Here is a 19366-nt window from a genome sequence, read left to right as displayed (position 1 = left end):
ATCTCTCAACATAGCAGTTTTGACTTAGCTGTAATTATAAATATACTTTGAGGAGGATGCTAGAATAAAGCTCTAAAAAGGTATTACGAGGAATTTCTTAGCATTATTCTCATTGTCATGAGATTGTGCTAAAGATTTGGGAAGTAAATTTCTCTTTCACATACCCTTTTGGTGACACTATTTTCAGAATAAATGGCCCAAGGTTGCGCCTGATCTTTGGTGCCTCTTAACGCTTACTGGCAATGATCAGAACCAAAACGTGTTGCTGAAGTAACTTCAAGCCCATGTTTGTCTCCCACCAAAGAAACATAAGAGCAGACTTGTGTAATTAGCAGAATCCCCCTGGACTCGCTGTCTGTGCTTCTGGCACATTAATAAAGCTGAGACATGGACCGTGACCCCTGAGGGCCTCTTCCCATAAGTCCCTTGTAGAAACTTGTGGTTGTCTGAGCAACAGCTCGACTGAGTGAGCCGGCCAGAGCCCCTGCGTGTTGGCCTCACTAGGAACTGTGCTGAAATGGTCTCAGCTGGGAGCTGCTCTGGTGGATTTGACCACCGGCATTTCTAACGCAAATGCCGTGTGCTAAGGAAATTCAGAGATGTTAACCCCCCCGAAAGCTGGGATTCCAGGAAGGCTGTGTCCTTGAAAGAAATCGGTCTTCTCCTCCTCTGCTGTGTCAGCAAAATTCACAGTGTGGGGTGTTTGGTTAATTTTCTTTCTCTCCCTGAAGGCTTTCGTGCAATTATTTTTTGCAGGCACATTAACTCTTATGATTAGTATCTTGATGGGGTTTTCATACCTAGTGACTGATTCAGAGTCTAGGTAGTTGCTTAAGTGCACGTTTATCAAGGAGGAATGCAGATCGTTTTTATTCAGTAGTAATTCATTGACATGAATTGCCAATTGGCTCTCAAGCTATGTTTAGGGATGAGAAGAATCTTTGCAGAGTTTAGCAAAAAAGGTACCCTTTCTATTGACAAACCTCGATGGCTTAACATATTTTACTATTAAGAAAAATAATCAAGTTTTCTTCTTGCTTAATTGGACTCACCAGTTTTTTAAATCCTCCTGGAGTGGTTGAGAGATGACCATCTTAGGCACATAGCATCAGATGACCCAGGCCGAATAACTGTTATTTTTATTTTCAGACTTAAGGACGGACATACCCATGTCAACCTGAATTAACCAAACTTTCTCAATTCACTTGAAAATCGCCACTTTCCTTAAAACCTTATAGGTCTGCTTACTGCAGGGCTTAAAAATTTATCTGTGATCTACTTTCTCTTATAATCCCAGACAAACTATGTCCAGTACAAGAAAAAAATAAAATCCAGCCAGTGCCACCACACAGTTAGTTACAAGCCCCTGGTGGCAAGGGATTGTCATCTACAAAATTTTAAATCTCTGTATCTGCTATCCTGGGCCTGTTCTTCTCTTGATTACAAAACAGCTGAGTTTTGTTTGAAGTATTTTTGTTTCTTTCTCAAACAGTTTCCCAGGTGGCGACTCCTGGGTCCTCTGAGGCTAAACGGAAGCTGGTCAGTGATCACAGACTCTTCCTCGAGTGGCTCAGGAGGACCAACTAGGGGAGAAACATTGAGAACAGCAAGACCACGTGGACAGACAGTGAGACACCGGAGGGGAGGGACAGCGGGGCTGGTTCTCCTGCTTCCAAAACATTTCCCGTCCCTCATTTACGCCTGCATGTGTCAGGAGTAGACTGGACTACGCACATACTGCTGCTAATGAGAAGCCATTTTTAAATAGCACTATTTTAGAAATAGCTATTCAACATAACAATCTGAGTTTTAATGCAACAAATTATAGTTTTCAACAGTTTAAGTGAGCATATTCTGTCACCCTCAGCAAGTTGGATATATACTGTGGTATATAGATGGATACAGTAATATCCATATCTATATTTTTCTACACACACACACACACACACACACGCACACACACATGAACTACAGGGCCCTGCTTGAGAGAGTGCTCTAATTTCATGTTCCCTTAATTGTCATTGGTCTTATTTATATGGAGGGAGTTAAGGTGCCATTTGTGGAGCCTCACTGGATTTGTCCCTGTCACAGAGCTTTGGGTGGGTCATTGCTATGTCCAAGGACAGACCCTGGGCTCAGACAGAAGGACTGGACCAGGGCACGGTGGGCACCTGTTGCCGGGCACAGCCCAGTGTGGGCGACTTCTCCCAGTGCCCAGGCTTCTGCTACCATCAGACCCAAAGAATTTTGTTTAAATGACTGTTCATACGATTTGGATTCTATTTTTGTAGAACACAGATTCCCCCATAGAAATTCAATAAATAAAGGACTTAACCGCTGAATCAAGGAAGTGAACTCCAGTTTTTAACCTTCCCATGAGACTGAGCGAGACCCGGCCGCGTCAATTGGTACTGCAAGTGGTCTACCAGGAGGCAGAGGGCACAGTGACCCTTGGGCAGATCCAGGGCGGACTGTCGCCATGGCCGCTGGGTGTCATTGGATGAGGCTGGCGCTGTAGCTGAAGCCATAGCTGCTGGACCGCGACAAGGGGGGCTGGGCCTCCTCGCTCTGTTCAGGGGCGTAGCTGGGAAACGTCTGGGCACGTGACATCTTGGAGGAACCAAAGCCGTGACCTAGAAAGCAGGAAAGGAGAACTGGCTGAGAACCAGGTTCAGCAGAGCAAAAGGTGTACGGAAAACCCCAGCACGCACAGCAGGACCCCAGATCGCGGCGTTGAGCCGGCTGTGCGGAAGCTGCTAACACCTGGAGACCTCAGCGTCTCCACCTTTGATGCTCTGAAAGTCTTGTTTTCAGGGGTCAGTGTTTCCCAGGGGCAGCTGTGTGAGCGTGCTGGATGCCAGAGAACTAGGCACATTTTGTAGGGATCTCAAACTTCTGTCAATTAACTTTTGAAAGAAAAGCAGGAAAGCTTTCCCCCCCAAAGCTATTTTTGATGGAGGGTCTGTTGGCGGCTTTCTTTTCTTTTAGGCTCACTTTGCACAAACAAAAGCAAATTGCACACTTTCTCAAGTGTAGCAGGCAAGCTACACTTAATCCTAACCAGCAACCATCAATTTCCAAGAAAAAAGCCTTGTCCAGGGACAGAGTTAGGGGCTCTGGTTTTTCCTGGTGGGTTTGTCCCTGCCACAGAAGCCATTCCATGACATGGTTCACCAAAATGATAAGCCTTGATTGTTACTAAAATGGCCTGATTCTTGGATCTTAGGCAAAACATATTTAAAGATGCTTGGGCTATTCAGGGGCACCTGGGTGATGAGACCATGTGAACTGCAAACCCAAATGTAAGTCGCCCCTGAAAACTTGTCACAATGCCAAAATGTGTGGAGAGAGTGTGCATGCTGAGGTTTCAGTGGACTTCCCAGTAGCGCCTCATCCTTCTGAGCCAGTAATTATTCTTCGTGTGTGAAGATGACTTGTGCTACTGGAAACATTGATCCAGTACCCCGCCCTTCCAGAGTTTATATTATGCTCAAAGGAAGAGATGTCTTTCATTTGATTTGTATGTTCTCTGATCTCCAGAGTGAGAAATGCAGAGAAGACAATCTGTTCACTCAGAAACATGGAACTTCTCATTTTCAGACTCAGAGTCTTTGTCCTTTGCAATGTCATAGGCTTCAAGCCATTGTCATGTGTGTTTGATGACTCAAAAAAAAAAAAAAAATGCCCTAGCAGCGTGGGGAACTTGGGATCCAGGGGGGACACCATGGGAATTGGATAAGAAAAGACTAATTAAAGCTGGTAGAAAGAACTGCTGAAATGCCGAAACGGCGAGAGAGAACTCTTGCTTCCTGGATAAAAAAATACTTTAGCTTCACTGTTTGCTGACTTTCTTGCTGACTGAGCAGGGAAATCACAATAGACAGGTGGCTTTCGGATCTGGGAGAGGGGAGGGGAGTGGGTTCTTCCCGTCCCCCTCCTGGGTTCACACCTCCCACAGAGCCTTCTGAACTTCCAGTTCCTTCAGCCTCTTCAGCTCCTGCACTTCCTTCTGTCTCCTGGGATCCTGAAGCTCCTTTTCCTCTCTGGGGCCCTCGGATCTGATGGAGGCCCTGCCCCCCACTGCTCTGAGTCCCTCACAGTTTCCGTGGGTTTCCTGAACTTTGCCCACAGCTCTTGGGAAGTCCCTTCTTAAACTCCCTTAGCATCTCATCCGAGTGTGTGTGTTCTCTCTCCTGCAGGTCCCTGGTGCCACAGCCATGGAGGATGGAGCAGAGGGGGAGAGGGTGTGGAGGGCTGCTAACGGGAGCTCTAGGGGAGCTAGCGCTGGCATGGGGAGCAGTTTGAGAGTGGCTAGACCCGGAGAAGGCAGGGTGGGATCCCTGGAGCTTTGACACCAGGGACAAGTACTGCCTCTTCTACTGCCTAGCTTGTAGCCCACTTTAAGGTACTTATTTCTCAGTTTCCTTCTCTGCAAATTCTGGACGCTAATACAGTCACTTAGTTTGTATGTCCTTTTGAATATCAAACCAGTGAGTTCATCCATGCTAAGTACTGCCACTCTGGAAGAGGGATCCAAAGCGGTGGTACTCTCCAAACTGCCAACCTGGGCAGCTGGAGAAGGCCTGCCTCAGGAGGTGGCATTTGGCATGACGTTTATATGACCAAGTCCTGATAACACTGATCTGATGGGGGAAGAGGCATCAAATTTTTAGTGATTTTTATCCTCAAATCTTACCATTGATAATTCCTTACCAGTGATATTCCATACTTTCTCTAAATGGAAATGCTGGTGTTGATCAGTGTAAGCAGCTGAACAGTGGAATATTAAGACTATATTCCTGGCCTTGATTTTTATTCTGTTATTTTTTTTAAAGTTTTAGAACTATCTTTAACTCACATTACTTCGTGGGCTAAAAGCTGAAGCTTAAGTTGGAAATTCATTTTGCCTATGAACGCAGTTTTTTATCCTAGAATGTTGAACCTAAACAGCGAAACATGCAGCTAACATTTACCAATCATCTATAAAAGATAGTTCAAGACCCCGTGGAAAAGGCTCCCACACAGGGCAGGAGCCTGCCTCTCCGGAGTCGGCAAGCTGCTGGGGAATGATGGGCAGACAGAGAGCAACAGGCAGCACCAAACCAAGGGTCCATGCAACCTCGCTGGCAGGTCAGGAGCTTACAGGGGGCCGCCATCCAGAACCACACGGGTCACTCGGACGACCACGAGCGACTGTCCCTCCTTAGAGTGCACGCTTCCCCAGCGCTGCTCAGTCAGCCTCAAGTTCTGCTGTGCCTCTCTGGGCCTTGTGGTGCTGATGGGGAGAGTGTCCTCTCCAGAGCAGACAGCACACCGCAAGACCCGGGCGGCAGGACCACCGTGGAAGCTCCTTTTCCTCCTTCTGCACTGAGTGGGCCCCTCGCCTGTCACTCCTTCTGTCCCCTATTCACCCCTGCTTTCTCCACCATCTCAACGTGCTGTTTCTCACTGGTTTTTTTGGAATGTCATTCTCTTTCAAGGTCAACCTTGGCTTCTCCCCCTCTTCTGTGAATCATTTCTAGTCTAATTGGAAATTAATTTATGATTTTTCTTTCTTCTGTTTATTTACAGACAATTCACAAATCATGCTATTTAATGCTTATCACAAAAACAACACACCTCAATCAGAATGGAATACATAAAGACTTTACAAATGCTGTTTGATTTTGGCAGAATAAGTGTGGGAACAAAAGAGAAAAATAATTAAGCATTTTCTCAACATTCATTTGAATTATGCCCTGAGGCACTGTTGATGAAAGCAAAACAAAATCCACTCTGTGGCTTAAATCAACGGCGTGAGGAGACAGCTTTCTTCATCCGTGATGCTGAGAGACGAGCGAACGCTTCCCCACCTTTTCCTCCAGTTCACCTTAAAGACAAATGGGTGAATCTGGACCCTGGGAATCTGAGGGTAGAAAATTTGTAATGGGTGTTTTACTTCTTAATAAGGGCTTAATTTGCAATGCTGTTTTGATCAAAATGATCATAAATATTTAGCCAACCACAAATGACATTTGTTAATAGCCATGACTCTATTTCAAAAGTCCCCTTGAATTTTGATTTTGACTCCATTGGGTATTCCTGTTTGTTTTAATAGAAAATAACATTTTCTACTATATATTCAGGTAATGTTGACAATCTGGGGAAAAAAATGTCTTTACCTGGTAGTTTCAAGTACACTTTGAAATATACCCCAGCTTGCCACCTTCTCCCTGTGGTATGCATGCATGCCCCAGAAATGTAGTCCCCTTCCATAAACCAGGAAATCTATTGGATACAGAGGTATTTGAAACTTTTGCTTTATTATAATAGAATTATAGGAAATCGCCCCAACTCAATTCTAGGAAGTCAAGAGTGTCATGAAAGAAAGGCCAAGCCACACCAACCTTGGAGGGACACTTCCCTGTGTCATAAAACATCCTAACGGGCAATGAAGTTGGAGGGGCACAAATTGTGGTAGAAAAGAACAACCAAACAGAAAGGCAAGACCAGCAGTTCCCACTATGCACAGAAGGACAAACAGGTAGCCTGCACGTCCTCTGCCTCCTGCGGAGTGGGGAGGGTGCTGGTGGAACAGAGGCCTCACTGAGCATGGCACCGGGGAGTCTTGGTTTTTCTCTTCTTTCTTGATGCATAATCCAGAGAAAATTCTCTTTGTTCCCAGAGGATCCAAGGCGTAAACCACGTGGCCATAACTGGTAAGAGGCAATGGGCCAAGCAGAGGTACTTCATGATTGTCTATGTGTTTTATTAATTTGCTAGATCTGGGGAAGATGAAAGGGTGCAGTTCCCTTAACTGATAAAACAAAATAAAAACACAAAGTGCAAAATAAACAGATAGAAATGTCCCCTGGGGAGGAAGGGAAGCGCCAGGACACGGACCACCACTGCTCCTGGAGACTGAGAGTAAAGGCTGGCTTCCCTCTTGACCAAGGAGCTTCTGGCCACCAGCAGGAATGGCGCAGACCAGGCCTGGACAGGGAGGAGGTCGCAAAAGGAAAGCCACGGGTGCAGAGCTAAGGTCTCCTGGGCTCTCGCTACAGAGAGTGGGGCTACATAGTTTTTATGGGGTGTCGAGCACTTGCATGCTGACCTTGCAGCTTGGAGAAAGCTGAAGCCAGACTAGCAGCAGCAGCAGTGCAGGGCCATCTCCTGTCTGAGCGACGACTTGCTGTGTATTACTTACACGGAGAAATGCCCATATCTCTTCTGTAACTGTATTTGAATTTTATTCAGTTTTTTCAAGTTGTGACTCCAGCTAGACTTTGTTTTTTTGGTATTTGAGCTCTCCTAGTGTGCTTCTGAAACTCCTTTGGGGATTCCAGGAGCTCAGTGGCTTTATGACCTTGAATACATTTGTTGGGGTATCAAGACTCAGTTTCAGCACTCTGGAGCCAAAGAGGAGCTGCGATCATTGGTTTCAGTCTACACAGGAATGATTTGGAAGAGTCATAATATAACACCCACTATTCACTGAGCATATATTTGGGTCTAGGTCCTGTGCCACGTACCTCATCTCAGCTCTAGCAGGTGAGATTGTGTCCTATGTGTCAACTGCACTGGGTTAAGGAAAGCCCACCCAGGACTTTTGAACAGAACAAAAAGGAGGAGGAAGACAGATCCTCTCTCTGAACTGGGACATCTGTCTTCTGCCTTTGGAGGCAGAACTCCTGGTCTTCGGGCCTACACATTGGAGCACCTGCTTTCCTGAGCCTCAGCTTCCTATGGTGTATTAGAGTTCTCTAGAGGAACAGAATCAACAGGAAGTAGGATTATAAAAGGAGATTTATTAGATTGGCTTACACCACCAGAAACCGGATAGTCCACAATGGCCGTCTGCTGCTGGAGAGCTGGAAGAACCAGCAGCTGCGCAGTCCAAGAGGCGGAAGCCCCAGAACAGGAAGGATCAACAGTGTTACCCTAGTTTCAGCCCAAGGCTTCTGGAAACTACCTGGAGAATCACTGGCCGAGTCTGCTTGGAAGAGTGAAGACGTGAGAATTTGATATCCTCAGATGATGGAAGCAGCCATCAAGAACCAGTTCAAGAAGAGCTGAGCCTGCATCTGCATCTGCTTCCTGTTCTTCCAGCTTTTATTCCATCCTATCAGGCGGTACTGCCCACGCTGAAGGAGGGTCTCCACTTCAGTTCACTATCCAGCATTCCAACCATTCCTAGACATGCCCTCAGGGACCCACCCAGAGGCCTCTTAATCATCCACATCTCTTGATCCAACCAAGTTGACAATTCAAATTAACCATTACACATGGGCAGGATATCAGATGTAGTTTCCATAACCACATGTCCCTTTCCTGCAATAAAACTCCTCGTATATCTGTGTGTATCCTGTGGGCTCTGCTTCCCTGGAGAGCCCCAACTAGCACATGTATTTTTAGTGGGAAAAGCAAAAGGAAGATCTCAAGGTGCTTCACAGCAAGCCAAACCAGGTGGTAGAGTGGAAGTTGCCTCTGGGTCCTGCAAACAGAAGCCGGAAAGCTGCCCAAGACAGCGGCTCCATCACCTCACACACGTTCTTTAAGCATAGGTCTCACTGCACAAACTCACAGGAGGAAGAGTGCTTATGCAACTTCTGTGAGTGAGCGGGCAAATGGAAATGGATTCTCTACATTCAAGCTTTCTCATTCTTGTGCACTAAACCTGATCTTTGTGCTTCCTGCAAACCCAAACACCTCCTTCTGACTTCTTCTCCCCCTCTTGATCCTTCCTCTGCCTCCAACTTTGACTCGGCTAGTGAACCACCCCCATATCTGTCTCCTGCGGCAGAGGCCCCTACGGCCCCTGCTCCTCCATCTCCTTTGCCCTGCTCTGTTTCTGCTTCCGCCCCCTCGGACCCCAGCCCACCCAGTCCTCCTGCCACGTGGTCCCTTGCACATCTTCTAGCCCCCTTACAGGAGGTGGCTGTAAGGAATCTGGCCTCCCCACCACCTGTCAGTCTGCGTGCTTCCCGCCTCTCCCGTTAGAGGAATTTCCTGCTTACGCTGCCGTAATCTTCCTGCCTCCCACGTTAGTTCTAATATGTCATTGGTCCATCAGTCAGTCTGTAAGAATTCTCCTCTGCGATTGGTTCCTCTCAGCCCGCGAAATTCCAGTATCTAAGAAACCATGCGCCACGTTCTCTTTTCTTCTTTCCTTTTACCCCCGAGCGGACGTGAATCATCTGCATAAAATAAAAGTTCCTCGTGTGAGACCTGTGTCTGCGGAGCGTCTTTCTGGGAGCTAAGGACGAACCATAACTGCCCCTAACATCTGGTGCCGAGACTTGGATATGGGTTTTTCCGCTGACTATCCTGGCACCTGCGGATACAGGCTCACCTTCCATTTACCTGGATGCCCAGTTTTCTGCATACAACACCGGACTCCAGAATTGGTGAGTTCCCCTGAGGCAGGCCCCTGACCACTTAAACACATCTCGGCCACCCGCGGCTCCAGCCACGGCCCCCCGTATCTGAGAATACGGCCACCCCACGGTTCCCTCTGCCACCCGCCAGTGGCTCCCTCTCGTCGCCCGCTTTGTGGCTCCCGCCACCCAACTGCCGAGGTGTGGGGGTACCTCCTTGGTCCCCATAGCTGGTCCTAGTTGCTGGGTGGATTCCTGATTTTTATGGTGCTGAGATTCTTTCTCAGGGTTTGAAGCTCTTTTATTTCCTGCTGCATCTCGCTCAAAATCCTGGCCAGGTCTTCAAACTCTCTCAGCTAATGCTTGGTTAAACACTGGTTTTGGGTGACGACCAAACCTTAGTTCTAACCTCTCGTTGCCTGGCACCGTAGTTCTTGGGGTGCCAAAAATCACTAGCCAGGTGTGTCTCAGTTTACCATGGGATTCAGGACATCCAGCCCAGCAAACTCGCCCCTGAGATGTTTATTAAATCATCTCAAACCCCTTCACCTGTTCCCTGAATCAGAGCTAAGTTGTCCTTTAGATAGAAGTCAGAATGGTCTATTTATGACACCCTAAATTCTAGCTTTGTGCTAGGTATAATTATATGCCTAATTGTACTAGTTATGATTAAGTACATATGTGGGCCACCTGGTGAATGGAAAGGGACTTTTCCGCTTCCTGTTTTCCCTTTCTTTCTTGCTGCTCCTCCTCCCCCATTTCATCCTTTCTCCTCTGAGTTTGATCCAGCTGATGAATATCTCCTTACAGGCCTCCTGCTGCAGAAGCTCCTGTCCATTCCTCTCCTTGGCCTCCTTCTATTTCTCCTTCTGCTCCTCCATCCAGCCCACCAGGTCCCCCACCACGCGGACTCGTACACACATTCGAGCTCCTTTACGGGAGGTGGCTGGCGCGGAGGGAGTAAAACCCGAACACGTTCTCTTGGCTGATTCCCTATTTTCAAATCTTTTCTTTCTCTCTCAGCTCTCCCTGCAGGCTCAATAAATTAAAAGGACCTAAGCATCAAGTTTCTGCTAGAATATATTCGCCCCTTTCAGATTCAGATCCCAGTCAAGGGTTACATTGAAATGTAAATGAAGAAAGGCGCAGTAGAAACCGGTTTTAAACCCAAGGAAAAAAAAGTGTAAAACTGTCCATTTTAAATTTCTCCTGGGCTACAACTCAGAATACTTTTCTCCCTTTCAACTTTTCTCTCCTTCTCATTTTCTCATGCTTTAATTAATAACCATTATCATTTTTCTTCCAGGACTTTGTTTTTCTTAAAAGCTGTATTTTTGAGCTCACAATTTTGATCCTACAGACCTAGGTTAATGATTTTTGATCAGTTCTTTTTATCCAACTCTAGAGTTATTTTTGAACATCCATTATATTGCAATGGAAATAAATATTACAAGGCCTTTGCTTTTGTGTTAAATATAAGCGCGCATAAACATTAAAATTTTAAAAATGGATCCAAATATTTTTAATTCACGTGATTTAATGAGGTTCAATTTAAATTGGGTAAACTAATAGAAGTAAAATGTCATTAAAATTAACTCACAAGTCTCTAGGTGGTCACACTAATAAAATATTAATGTTTATAAAATGTCTAACATCAATTTTTCTAGGAATTTTCTTCAACAGGAAAGAGACGGCAAATACTGTTGGTACACTTGTCTGATATTCTGGTTTTTCTACAATAAGTGAGTGAATTGGAGTTGACATGTATGGGATTACTCAAATGTGTTTGTTAGAGACATCTGATTAATTCATAAAGCTATTCCATGGAGTAACATACTTAAAAACATTATTCTTTGTATATTAAATGTGTTCATATTTTCCAGGTATACAAGCCTTTAAAGCAGAAAATTTATCAAGCTGCTGTTCTTCAAATTAAACTTGTCTGTAATGGTAAACCTATCATTTAATGTTCTATTATAGGACCTGTCATCAATAGGTTATCTATAACCTAACATTGCACACATATAAAGATTGCTGACATAACTCTTTAGATCCACATTTCCATCAGAGAACAGAGGTCCATCTGATCTCAGCTTAATCTTCAAAATCTGTGTTTATATACTCCTTTGCCCCTCACTGAAAAGCCCCACGTTACCTGAGATAAGGCTCTGCCTCACCACCCTGCTACACATTACAATGGCTCCAAAGTAAGCCTGACTTTAACTCATTTAAAGTTGTGTTCAAAAGTTTAATGTTTGTTGTATCTCAAATGGGAACTCAGCCAAAATTCAAAATAGCTATTGCGCAAACTGAATGTTTTACTGTTGATGACTCCATTTTGTATTTTCCTTGTAAACTCTAATTGTTGCCTGGTCAATATTTTGCAGAAGTACTGCTTCAAGAGCGAACATCAGGGAGGTTTTCAAGATAGCGGCCTAGAGGGTGGCTGCATTTCATGTTGCTCCAGGACTCAGGATTCAAAAGAGGAGATATTGAGAGACTTGGGACCAACTCAAAGCAGCCGGGTAAGTCTCTCCCGTTGGGGAGGCGAACCAGATGGGGTGGTGGTCCCGGAACGCAGGGAACTTTGTGAAGTAGAGCTGCCCGGCGAGACGCCTCTCCCCCTGCTGGAGCAGTGAACTCGGACAACTGGCAGCATCGGAGAGGAGGCCGCTCAGCACAGCGCTGGGACTTGGAACAACCACTGGGGCTCCGGTGGATGCCCAGGGGAGGAGCGGCGAGGAGAGCTGTGTGGACTCAGAACCCCGGGGCCTGCCCTGAGGAGGAGGAGGAGGAGCGTGGCCGCTTGGATTCGGAATGACTATACCAGAGCTACAGGCGGTTGCCACAGGAGGGGCTGCGTGGCGAGCTGTTTGGACTCAGACCACTTCTGAACACCGGGGCCGGCCCTGAGGATGAGGGGGAGGAGGAGGAGGAGCGCGGCGGGTCGTTTGGACTCGCAGTGACTGCATTAGAGCTCCAGGCGGCTGCTCAGAGGAGGAAGCGATTGGTGAGTTGTTTGGACTTAAAGCGACCGATCCTGAACACAGGGGGCTGCCTGGAGGAGAAGCGTGGTGGGTCGCTTGGTCTCGAGTGGCCGCACCAGAGCTCCGGGCGGTTGCCTAGAGGACGCGTGCAGCGGGTCACGTGGATTCAGAGCCACTCAGAGCGACCACTCCTGAATACCCGGGAGGTTACCTGGAGGAGGAGGAGGAACAGGGCAGGTCACTTCGACTCGGAGTGATTGCCCAGGGCTACGGGCGGTTGGTGGGAGGAGGAGGCACGCAGTGAGTTTCTTGGACTCCTAGTGGCTGCACCGGAACACCAAGTGGCTGTCTGGAGGAAGAGGTGTGCGGTGGGTCTCTGGGACTCAGAGGGATTGTACGGGGCTCCAGGTGGCTGCTCAGAGGAGGGGCCGCATAGCCAGGCAATTAGGTGCAGAGCAGGGTCCCAGGACCTAGGAGGCTTCTTGGTGGAAGAGCCGCACAGAGACACGCTTAGGGGTGGAGCAAAGGTTCCAGGATTGCGGGCAGATTCTCTGAGAAGGGGCAGCCTAAGGAGATTCATCTGTGAAGGGTGAGGCTCCCAGGCTCAGGAGGTAGGGCCGGGCCCCTGGGAACTTTGCAGAGGAAGGCAGCCAAGACCAGGCGGTAGCTATAAATTGAGGGGAACCTCTAGGAGGGGAACTGACCAGTGAGACCTCCCCACCGGGTGAGTCTTCCCTGCCAGGTGAGGTTTCCCCACAAGGACGGTAAAACCAGAGACACAGGCCCAAACAGGCCTTGCCTCAGCCTGCAGCCTAGTTCCCCTTTGGATGACCATTGGTTAACAAGTGGAGGCACCTCTGCCCACTAGCAGGGAATATACCCCACCTGAAGGCCACCACTCCTAGAGAGGCAGCTTCCTTGTGGAGCACCGCATTATCAACTTCCTCCAAGACTTCAGCCTACTGAGGCTAAGAGGGGATATATATAGAAATCTTCAGGGACATTGTAAGTCAATAGAGGAAATCTGCAAAATCTCAGCGGTCCACTGATACCTGAACAATATGAGAAAACAAGGAAAGAAAATGCCGCAAACAAATCTAGATGTTACATCAATAAAACCCAATGACAGCATGGCAGAAGAAATGACAGAAAAGGAGTTCAGAATGCACATAATTAAAATGATTAGGGAAGCAAACAATGAGATGAAAGAGCAAATGCACACACTGAATGATGAGATGAAAGAGCAAATGCAGGCATTGAATGATCGCACCAATCGACAGTTAAAAGAGCAAATACAGGAAGCAAAAGATCATTTCAATAAAGAGTCAGAGATATTGAAAAAAAACCAAACAGAAATCCTTGACATGAAGGAAACAATAAACCAAATTAAGGACTCCATAGAAAGCATATCCAGTAGGATAGAACACCTGGAAGACAGAACCTCAGACATTGAAGACAAAATATTTAACCTTGAAAACAAAGTTGACCAGAGAAGATGGTAAGAAATCATGAACAGAATCTACAAAAATTATGGGATATCATGAAAAGGCCAAATTTAAGAATTATTGGGATTGAGGAAGGCCTAGAGAAACAAACCAAAGGAATAAACAGTCTATTCAATGAAATAATATCAGAAAATTTCCCAAATCTGAAGAATGAAATGGAAAATCAAGTTCAAGAGGCTTATAGGACTCCAAATACACAAAATTACAACAGACCCACACCAAGGCACATTATAATGAAAATACCTGACATACAAAATGAAGACAGAATTTTAAAGGCTGTGAGAGAAAAGAACCAAATTACATACAGGGGGAAACCAATATGGATATCAGCAGATTTTTCAATCCAGACCCTAAAAGCTAGAAGGGCCTGGAACAACATTTTTCAAGCCCTGAAAGAAAATGGATGCCAACCAAGAATCTTATACCCAGCAAAACTTACCTTTAAATTTGATGATGAAATAAAATCCTTCCATGATAAACAAAAGCTAAAAGAATTTACAAAAAGAAAGCCAACATTACAGAACATTCTCAGCAAAATATTCCATGAGGAAGAGATGAAAAAGAAAGAAGGAAATCAGCAAAGGGAGGAATTATCCTAAAGGAATTGTCAAATAAAGGCGGAACCAAGTTGTGTCAAATAAATAAATAAGTAAAATTTAAATAATGAACCAAATGACCAGGAAACCAAATCATATCTCAATAATAACCCTGAACGTTAGTGGCCTGAATTCATCAATCAAAAGACATAGAGTGGCAGATTGGATTAAAAAGAAAGATCCAACAATATGTTGCCTACAAGAGACTCACCTCATAGAAAAAGATACCCATAGACTAAATGTGAAAGGATGGGGAAAAACATACCAAGCACATGGACTCAGCAAAAAAGCTGGAGTATCCATCCTCATTTCAGATAATGTGGACTTCAAGCCAAAGTTAGTCAGAAGGGATAAAGAAGGTCATTTCATACTGCTTAAGGGAAGCATAAATCAGCAAGATATAACAATCATAAACATCTATGCCCCAAACAGTGGCTCATCTATGTATGTCAAACAAATCCTTCTCAATTTCAGAAACCAAATAGACCATAAAACAATAATACTAGGCGATTTTAACATGCCTCTCTCACCACTGGACAGATCTTCCAGACAAAAATTGAACAAAGAAACGATAGATCTCAAAAACACAATCAATAATTTAGACTTAACGGACATTTATAGAATATACCATCCAACCAAGAGCGAATACACTTTCTTCTCAGCAGCACATGGATCCTTCTCTAAAATAGACCATATATTATGCCACAAAGCTAATGTTAGCAAATACAAGAAGATAGAGACACTACCATGTATTCTATCAGATCATAATGGATTGAAGCTAGAAATAAATGAAAGAGTAAAACCCAGAAACTATTCCAACATCTGGAGATTAAACAATATGCTATTATATGATGAATGTATAACAGCAGATATTAGGAAGGCAATTAAAAAATTCTTAGAGGTAAATGAGAACAAAGAAACATCATATCAAAATCTCTGGGACACTATGAAAGCAGTACTTAGAGGGAAATTTATTTCATGGAGCGCATTTAATAAAAGAAGTAAAACTCAACAAATAAATGACCTAACACTACAGCTCAAAGCCCTAGAAAAAGAAGAACAGACCAGCACCAAAAGTAGTAGAAGACAGGAAATAGTTAAACTCAGAGCTGAAATCAATGAAATTGAAACAAAAGAAACAATACAAAAAATTGACAAAATAAGTAGCTGGTTCTTCGAAAAAATAAACAAAATTGATAAACCTTTAGCCACACTAACAAAGAGAAGATGAGAGAAAACCCAAATCACTAAAATTCAGAATGAACAAGGAAATATCACAACAGACACGATTGAAATACAAAACATAATTAGAAGCTATTTTGAAAATCTATAGTCCAAAAAAATAGAAAATTTTGAAGACATCAACAGGTTTCTAGAGACATATGAATTGCCTAAACTGAACGAGGAGGACATACACAATTTAAATTGACCAATTTCAAGTACTGAAATAGAAGAAGTCATCAAAAGCCTACCAACAAAGAAAAGTCCGGGACCAGATGGGTTCTCAGCCGAGTTCTACAAAACCTTTAAAGAAGAGCTCATTCCAATGCTTCTCAAAGTATTCCATAAAATAGAAGAGGAGGGAACCCTCCCAAACTCATTCTATAAGCCAATATCACATTGATACCTAAACCAGACAGAGACTCATCAAGGAAAGAAAATTTCAGACCAATATCCTTAATGAACCTCGACACAAAAATTCGCCACAAAATTTTCGCAAATCGCATACAAAAACATATTAAAAAGATAGTGCACCATGATCAAGTGGGTTTCATCCCAGGGATGCAAGGTTGGTTCAACATCAGGAAATCAATAAATGTAATTCACCATATCAATAGACTTAAAGTCAAGAATCACATGATTATTTCAGTAGATGCAGAAAAAGCGTTTGATAACATACAGCATCCCTTCATGCTCAAAACACTAGAAAAAATAGGGATAGTGGGAACATTTCTTAACATTGTAAAGGCCAACAAGGCAGGGATGCCCTCTTTCACTACTTCTATTCAACATCGTTCTTGAGACAGAGCAATTAGACAAACCAAAGAAATTAAAGGGATACGAATTGGAAAAGAAGAACTCAAACTATCCCTGTTCACTGATGACATGATTATATATTAAGAGGAACCTGGAAATTCCACCAGAAAGCTCTTAGAACTCATAAGTGAATTTAGTAAAGTAGCAGGTTACAAGATCAATGCCCATAAATCCAATGCATTTTTATACATAAGTGATGAAACTTCAGAAAGAGAAATTAGGAAAACTACCCCATTCACAATAGCCTCAAAAAAAAAAATACTTGGGAATCAATCTCACAAAAGAGGTGAAAGACGTCTACAATGAGAACTATACAACACTAAAGAAAGAAATTAAAGAACACCTTAGAAGATGGAAAGATCTTCCATGTTCTTGGATAGGAAGAATTAATATTGTCAAAATGGCCATACTACCTAAAGTGCTATACAAATTCAATGCAATTCCAATTAAAATCCCAATGACGTACCTTACAGAAATAGAGAAAGCAATTATGAAATTCATCTGGAAGAATAAGAAACCCAGAATAGCTAAAGCAATCCTTAGCAGGAAGAGTGAAACAGGGGGTATTGCAATACCAGATCTTCAACTCTACTACAAAGCAGTAGTAACAAAAACGGCATGGTATTGGTACCAAAATAGAAAGGTAGATCAATGGTACAGAATAGAGGACACGGACACAAACCCAAATAAATACAACTTTCTCATACTAGACAAAGGTGCCAAAAATATGCAATGGAGAAAAGATAGCCTCTTCAACAAATGGTGCTGGGAGAATTGGAAATCCATATGCAACAGAATGAAACTAAACCCATATCTCTCACCATGCATGAAACTAAACTCAAAATGGATTAAGGACCTCGGAATCAGACCAGAGACCCTGCAGATTATAGAAGAAAAAGTTGGTCCAGATCTTCAACATGTCGGCTTAGGACCAGACTTCCTCAACAGGACTCCCTAGCACAAGAAATAAAAGCAAGAATCAATAACTGGGATAGATTCAAACTAAAAAGCTTTCTCTCAGCAAAGGAAACTATCAGCAATGCGAAGAAAGAGCCTACAGAGTGGGAGAATATCTTTGCCAATCATACTTCAGATATAGCACTAATTTCCAGAATCTATAAAGAATTCAAAAAACTCTAAGAATACAAATAATCCAGTCGACAAATGGGCTAAGGAAATGAATGGACACTTCACAGAAGAAGATCTACAAGCAATCAACAAACATATGGAAAAATGTTCACCATCTTTAGTAATAAGAGAAATGCAAATCAAAACCACCCTAAGATTCCATCTCACCCCAATTAGAATGGCGATTATCCAGAATACAAGCAACAACAGGTGTTGCCGAGGATGTGGGGAGAAGGGTACACTCATACATTGCTGGTGGGGCTGCAAATTAGTGCACCCACTCTGGAAAGCAGTGTGGAGATTCCTTAGAAAACTTGGAATGGACCCTCCATTTGACCCAGCTATCCCACTCCTTGGCCTATACCCAAAGGACTTAAAATCAGCATACTACAGAGATACAGCCACATCAATGTTCATAGCTGCTCAATTCACAATAGCCAGACTGTGGAACCAACCTAGATGTCCTTCAATTGATGAATGCATAGAGAAACTGTGATATCTATCTATCTATCTATCTATCTATCTATCTATCTATCTATCTATCTATCTATGTATATATATATATATATATAATGGAATATTACTCAGCCATAAAGAATGATAAAATTATGGCATTTGCAGGCAAATGGATGAAATTGGAGAATATCATGCTAAGTGAGATAAGCCAATCTCAAAAAGCCAAAGGACGAATTATATCGCTAATAAGTGGATGATGACTCATAATTGGGTGAGGGAATTGTTAGTGTTAGAGTTAGAGTTAGGGTTAGGGAGGGGGGCAAGTATGGAGGAAGGAAGCACTGTATAGAGGGATAAGAGGGGTGGAAGGGGTGGGGGGAATGGAAAAAATAACAGAATGAATCAAACAACATTACTCTATGTAAATTTATGATTACACGAATGGTATGCCTTTATGCCATGTACAAACAGAGAAACAACATGTATCCCATTTTTTACAATAAAAAAGTAAATAAATTTAAAAAAAAGAGCGAACATCATAAATTAACTTGGAACAGTAAGCCACCACCTACAGAATAGATAATGTAAAGCCCAATTAGATAAAAAGGGGGTAAATAACTGTAAAGTTATAGACATTAAAGCTAAAACCCAGTACTCTTATTTTATGACTGGTGAGGCTGTCTTGCTTGATGGTTAAGATCAAACTTTACGATTGAGATTAAATACGGAGGTCAAGAAAAGTCCATATTTGGGTCTTGCCCTCAAAGTCAGTCTGAACCCAGGGAACAAGAGGACTTCTCCAAGGAGCTTTGCAACTCTGGGTCACACAACCTCCTGACCAAGGAGATTGATGAGGCCGCTAGAGGAAAAGCCACTCAGTGCATCTGCTGCAGAGGAGGGTCATCGAAAAAAGGGAGACATCCCTGATGCTTTCAAGGAAAGCCACATCATCAAGAAGACCCTGCCTAACCAAATGGCACTAATGGAGCTAAGAAGCTGCTCTTAAGTTCTCTGTGAGTGACCCCTGTGGAAACTCAGCTGACTCTTTAACAGACAAGGACAGGTCACTTTGACTAGCTTGATCTTAAACACCTAGCAAATCAGTTAAAACCAAAGTATAGCCATTCTTGGGCATTTAAAAATAATAGTAACTATCAAGAGAAACTGCCGATTCAGAAGTTTTTAGTCAGTTTAAGGCCTACAGACACAGGTAGGCTTAATCTATGTTTGCTAGTAACAGAAGTATAGAGATCTCTACTAAATGTTGTGTTCACATTCCTGATAACCTAGACAATGTTAAA

General features: G+C 43.7%; 1 protein-coding gene across 1 annotated transcript in view; it reads right to left on the bottom strand.

The window, feature by feature from the left end:
* The window catches only part of DOK6 (docking protein 6), a 495770-nt gene continuing 476404 nt past the window's right edge, over positions 1 to 19366 (bottom strand). Inside the window, exon 8 of the mRNA XM_079109215.1 lies at positions 1 to 2633. Coding sequence (XP_078965341.1) covers positions 2494 to 2633 — 140 coding nt within the window. The 3' untranslated portion in view covers positions 1 to 2493. The remainder of the gene's footprint in view (positions 2634 to 19366) is intronic.

Source organism: Sciurus vulgaris (assembly GCF_902686455.1).
Source record: "Sciurus vulgaris genome assembly, chromosome: 13".
NCBI classification, from domain to species: Eukaryota; Metazoa; Chordata; class Mammalia; order Rodentia; family Sciuridae; genus Sciurus; species Sciurus vulgaris.
The sequence above is the reverse complement of the archived record's forward strand: the minus strand, read 5'-3'. Positions and strand labels throughout refer to the sequence as shown.